At 44.0% G+C, this 5,844-nt stretch overlaps 1 protein-coding gene across 7 annotated transcripts in view; it reads right to left on the bottom strand.

Moving 5' to 3' along the window:
• STN1 (STN1, CST complex subunit) overlaps positions 1 to 3,453 on the bottom strand; it is a 33,806-nt gene extending 30,353 nt beyond the window's left edge. For 2 of the 7 annotated variants that reach the window (XM_025039173.1, XM_015596398.2), the window contains exons 1-2: positions 3,216 to 3,453; positions 2,718 to 2,911 (exon numbers count right to left, since the gene is read on the bottom strand). In XM_025039173.1, coding sequence (XP_024894941.1) covers positions 2,718 to 2,850 — 133 coding nt within the window. In that variant the 5' untranslated portion in view covers positions 2,851 to 2,911; positions 3,216 to 3,453. Of the gene's footprint in view, positions 1 to 2,717; positions 2,912 to 3,031 lie in introns of all 7 variants that reach the window. The other 5 variants (XM_006920887.3, XM_006920888.3, XM_015596397.2 and 2 more) reach the window with 4 other exon arrangements.
• Between the last annotated feature and the right edge of the window lie 2,391 nt (positions 3,454 to 5,844).

Genomic DNA, 5,844 nt, shown 5'->3' with positions numbered 1-5,844 from the left:
AATAGATTGTCCCCTGCGGCTTGACCTAGAGCTTGGAATGTCCCCTGCCATAGAAAGTTGTCCTGAAACTTATGATTAATGCCCTTTAAGGATCACAATCCTTCTGGTCTAGCATTTCTTCCAGACTACTCTCATCTTTGTACCTGGATTGCTAACGCCACTGGAGGACCACGTTGCCAGAGGAATGACTCCGTGAAGCACAACAGACACCCCCAGAACCATCACGTAGTCCCTGGAATAATGCCCAGATTTTCCCTTGAATACTCTAAGCCAGATGAGAAAGTAAGGCAGTTTTGAAGGTGGTAACCTGCTGCCTTCTCGCATCACTGGTGCTCAGACAATGAACGCTTATTCTAAATATCCCAACTCCTGTGTTGATCTATTCGCTATGTACAAGCAGCATGAGCCCCAGACTCAATTGCCCTCTGGTTTCATTGAGACAAGTCAAATGAAGAGGTGCATCGGACAAAGTATGGCAGAGTCCAAGCACGAAGCTTCCTTGTCCTTAGGACATAAGGATGTATGATTACCAACCAGGAGAGCTCAACCAAGCCTCAGGGCCCAGAGTTTTTATTAGGGTTTTGTTACATAGGCAAGATTGATTGAATTGTTGGCCATGTGAGAACTCCATTTCCAGTGCCCCTCTCATCTCAAGGAGTCAGGCTGAAGTCAAGTGGCTCAAATCTCAACACTATAATCACACAATTAGTCTTTCAGGTATGAACAACTTCCCCCTTCTCCCCCAATCCAGAAACTACCTAGTGGCCCAGCCAGAGGCAACTCATTAGCATAAATTCAGGTGTGTTTCAAGGGGCCACCAGGAATAACAAAGACACTCATTCCAGAAATCTAAAGATCTCCTAAGAAAGACAAAGGCCTACCAAATTCTTTCTTAAACATTCTTTTCCTGTTTTATCATTTTTTAGTTAACTTTTGTAATTTTACTTAAGATATTCTTTGCTATTTAAACATTTCTAAATTTTATGTACTCAAAAAAGAAGTTTTTTTCTTTATAACAAACCATACCAAACCAAAACAACAAAAACACAAAAGTAAAAACCTAAATTAGTGGAATTTCTCACCCTTAGAGAACACTACAGTATAATCTAAAGATCACTATGTATGCTTTAGTCATGAGGTTTCACTTTAAAAACCACATCTGAAGCATTATCGCAAGTAATATAGCAAAGCTCATCAGGACCAATTTTCCTTGGTTTGTTATTAAAATACCTTAAAGTCTTTCACCTACAGAAGAGGTAAGACTCTGTCATGCTCCCGATACTTCCTTGAGCACCTACAGAAGATCTTTAAGCAAGGCTGGCATTTGGTATGAATTAATTTCTTCCTGAGATGAGCTATTTAGAATGCCAGACAGTTCTGGAAAACGGACAAATGTGGGGGAGGATGGCTGCCTTCCAAGGAAAAAACCACCATTTCCAACAATAATTAGGAAATAAAGGTGTGGTGAAAAATCTGTACAAAAGGTCACCCAGATATATTTGTATATAGAACTGGAAACACACAATATGTCACATTGAACTGTGCGTACTTGAGATTCTTGACTATTTCTGACTCACAGCTTGCTATTTGTCATGGCGCGAATGATTCTAAGACCCACGGAGCCAATTGAGATTAATTATGAGCCTTTATTAGCCGGCTGGCGACTGACTCTCTCCCACGCAGGGTTAGAGGAGTTCAGCCCTGAGCTTCCAGAGGAGGCAGCTTATAAAGCCTCCAACTACATCCTTGAATAAGCAGATTACAAGAAGCAGAAGTTAGCCGTTAACGTTTTGTACAAAGATAAATGTATCCGGGGGAACTCTCAAATCAAACAGGGCCTAGTAGACCGTTTTATCATCTGCACCTCGGAATGTTGTGCTTCTCCTGGGGCTGGCGCCTGGAGATATCACCTCCTTGAAACTGGAGAATTTCCACTTTTACACTATTCATTGGAAATAGCAGAGTTTAACCAAACTTCTCATATAGCCCAGTAAACATGTATAGATCTATCCACAGCTATGTGAACTATTTAAATCTACACCATAGTATATTTGTTATATTTTTAGGTATAAAGAGCCTGTCTTTAGTGACCACCATTCTAATAAAAAAAAAGTGACTTCTTTTACTTTACACTTATAATGCTTTGTTGCTCCAATTCACTTTTTCTTGAGAGTCTACCACATGCCAGATGCTGTTCTAAGCACTGGGATTACATATGTGAACAAAGCAGATGGTGTCTTTCCTCTCAGGGAGATAATATTCTGATGTTTGATATGAATTAAAAACAAAACCCCACAAAATTAAGTTAATCCCCATTTTTACAAAGAAGCTTTACAGGTTTATCACAACTAAGCCAGGTAAATGGCACAGTTCTGAAAGGGAGCAAAGCCTAGGGATGCCTAGTCCAGTGAGCATTCTACCAAGAGCAGGCCCAGAGAAAAATAACTGAGCATTTCTAAACACGAGACTTCAAAACCAAGTAAAAACATTCCTCAGTACAAAGACTACTTTCCCAAACATCTATTTAAGAAAAGACTTAGACTGCTTTAAGCTTGCATAAAAATGAACTAATTTGAGGGTTCAGGCTAGGTCATTTTCAAAGTTTGCAGGAGGAAAGGCTCTCATGAAAGCTCCAATGTCTCAAATTTCTGCAGCTTTGGGGGAGTGTGGGGTGCAAACGTAGCACAGGGCAACGACCACGCGGATCAGCAACATACCTGGCACCTGGTGGGACTCCTTCAAGTCCAGGATGTCCCTGATGTAGAGTTTTGCAAAGGCTAAAAACACAGGATCCAAACCCCACAAGAGAGAAGGGGTCTCCTCATCACACCGGCTGGATTCAGACTGCATCGTGAGGCTGGGCTGTGGCTTCCAGCCAACCCTGCAAGTCTCAAATCACTGAATCGAGAATCTAGATAGAAGACACAAAATGAGGATGCAATGCGGTTAAAGTGGTTGGAAACTGGCATGGCCCCAAATCCGTTCCCGGGCATCCAGAACTCTGCCAGGGGTAAACCGAGGGGTCCAGGACCTGTCAAACTTCACGTCACCCCAGCTTGCGGAAAGGGGCGTTCTTCGTGTGCGGGTCCACGAGTCCCTTACCGCTGTCCCCTTGGAATTTCCTCTGCCCCACGGTAGGGTGTCTCCTCCCCCAAAATTACCAACTGCGAAACGGTTAAACACTAATTTTTCACTTTTAGGAAATAGGTCCATACAGGGGCATCCCGAAACTGCTTTAATGGGCGGGGTCCAGAGAGAAATGGGCGTCCTCGTGGCCAAACATAGGTGGGGCACAGTGGGTGGGTCTGTCCGTCGGTCTGCCCCTGCACGTCCCGGTTTTCGCCAAGAAACTGAGAATGGGAGGAAAACGGAAACGAAAAACAGACACACTCGCAGTCTCCCCGCCGCACCCACGATACGCGGACCGCCCAGGTGCCGGGAGCGCGCAGGCGCGGCTTTTCCGGCACTCGGAAGCAAATCCTCTGAACTTCCGGCCAGGCCCGACTCATTTTTCTCCACCTTGTCCTCTCCTCGGTGCTGCCCGAGGCTCCACCCCCCCGTTCGAGGCCACGCCCCATTTTGTCCTCAGCTCCGCCTCATCCCAACGAGATCCCGCCCCAACCCGTCCGCGGCCACGCCCCATTCCGAGCCCCACTGCGACTCCGTCTCAAGATTTCTTCCAGGTGGTGGCGGGGGGCGCGGCACTAGTTCGGGTCAGGCAACGCTCAGGTCCCTCCACCCTCCCAGACCCCACGGGTCTCTGTGGGAGCGCAGCGACCAAATCTCGGAGACCGTGAGAGCTGGCCTTGAAATTTTTGCTGCCCAAGTCCTGCCTTCAGACGCAACCTTTCATCACCTCCCCCCGCCCCCCAATACAACGGCCCCAACTAGTGGTGGGACTTCCAAGCCGGAAGCTCCAAGAAGTTGGTATTGGTTTGGGCACCTTTTTTTTTTCTTTCTTTTTTTTTTTTGGTTCCTGATACATGAAGATTAAAATAAAGCAATACCAAAAGCAGGATTACATTGTGGCATATTTTAAGTGTTATTTACACTGATAAACGATCTAATACATGCTTTGGGACTCTACAGTCTCACTCAGAGATAATGTTAGTATCTAAATTTGAGCTCTTGAGGAAATGAATGTGAAGTTCTCTTACTCTACACTCTGGAATAGTGTACATTTAAGAATTTTGAAAAGCTGGCTTTTTGGTAATTTTGGCCACCTTGATGATGCTTGTTCCCAGTAGTCCTAATATAAAATGAGAAGATAGCAATCTTCCACTACAATAAATAAATAAATAAATAAATAGATAAATAGATAAATAAATAAATAAATAGGCTACATCATGACATTACTCGAGTTGCTAAGAGTTCTTCCTAATTTACAGGGACTCTAAAATGGCAGGAGTACCCCTCACTCTGGCAGGCCATTCCCAGGGTGGTAGGTGGTGGCCAAAGAGATAATTGCTAAACTATTTAGCAGAGAAGGAACTTTAAGCAGCCGGAATGGAAAATGTGTGTCATTAAAACGATGGCATTTAATTACATCCCTGGCCACAGAAGAAGCTAAAAAACAGAGTCCTTGGCAAAGTACAGCATTGCTTAGATTCTACTGCAATGAACAGTTGGGTCTGTGGAGTTGAAGATTTAATGAAAAGAAGACACCCTTCCTAGTAGAGGGAGGCTCCCTTTGAGGACGCATACCCAGGAGGACATCCAGCAGAACAATGCTTCCTGATGACTTGTCAGATGAGGAGAGACAGGTTGAGCAACATTTTCCTGACTACACACATCTGCTCCACGGTGGAACCCAAGAAGAAAATCACCATGGTGTACTCAAAGCCTGAGAAGATTTCAGGCTTTCAGGGATAGAGTGCTAGAAACAAGGGCCCTGGGGGACTCCAAGCTTACTACTTGCCTTGGGGAAGGCCACACCCAGGGGAGAGGAGGTGAACAGAGCTAACTGCCCCTGAAGTCGTCTTTCACAAGGGATGCAGGGCTCCTTGAAGTCCAGGGATGCTCCTTTTGATATGAGCTCAAGACATGAAGGTGTTGGTTGCAGCTGTAACCTCTTTAAGATGCGATGTAGAACCAAATTTCCAGACTGTAAAAGCATCTAGAAGAGTTTGGGAGGAACTTATTCTCTGCCATTTCTACCGGGATAAATTCCATGTTTCCCAAGCCACTGCCTAGAAGTGGGCAAAGGAACTCCTGAAATCATGAACACTGGAAGACTCTTCAGGTTGGGATTTCACAATACTGCAAAGCAGATATTTCAAAATTCAATAGTCAACACTTAATGCTAGGACCCTTTCCTACGGCTTCTCAGTGTGAAGAAACTTGGTTTTGCAAGCATGTTTGACTGACTAGACTATCCTTTCTAGCAAGTTAAGATTTTGGCAAATTCATCTGGAAAAAGAGGATATTGAACTGCATTATCTCCTGCCGCTAAGCTCAAACTATCTTACCTTAACCAATTCTTATATTTTATAGGTAGAATGGTGTTTGTCCACTTCCAAGTTGGGTTAGGTTTTCTGTTTGAAGTTTATAATAAAGACAGCTTATCAACATTCTTATTATGTTAAGCTTATAATCTGGGGTGGTGTACCTTCAGTCACTCAGCATACCTTAAACACTAAGGAAAGCACTAAGAATTTTTATTTCATTAGACCAAAAAGAGTGATGCGTGTAATATGTTACATAACAAAGCAAGAGGCTAAATTGTGATTAAATACAGAATGTGTGGCCTGGTTAAAAACTACTGTATGGGTTACAGGAGGTAAACTGGGGGATGAGGAGTCATTAAGTAGGATAACAGATGTACCACTGGAACAGGGTAAGCAC

Source organism: Pteropus alecto, unplaced genomic scaffold, assembly GCF_000325575.1.
Source record: "Pteropus alecto unplaced genomic scaffold, ASM32557v1 scaffold177, whole genome shotgun sequence".
NCBI lineage: Eukaryota > Metazoa > Chordata > Mammalia > Chiroptera > Pteropodidae > Pteropus > Pteropus alecto.
This window is presented reverse-complemented; position numbering and strand designations above follow the sequence as displayed.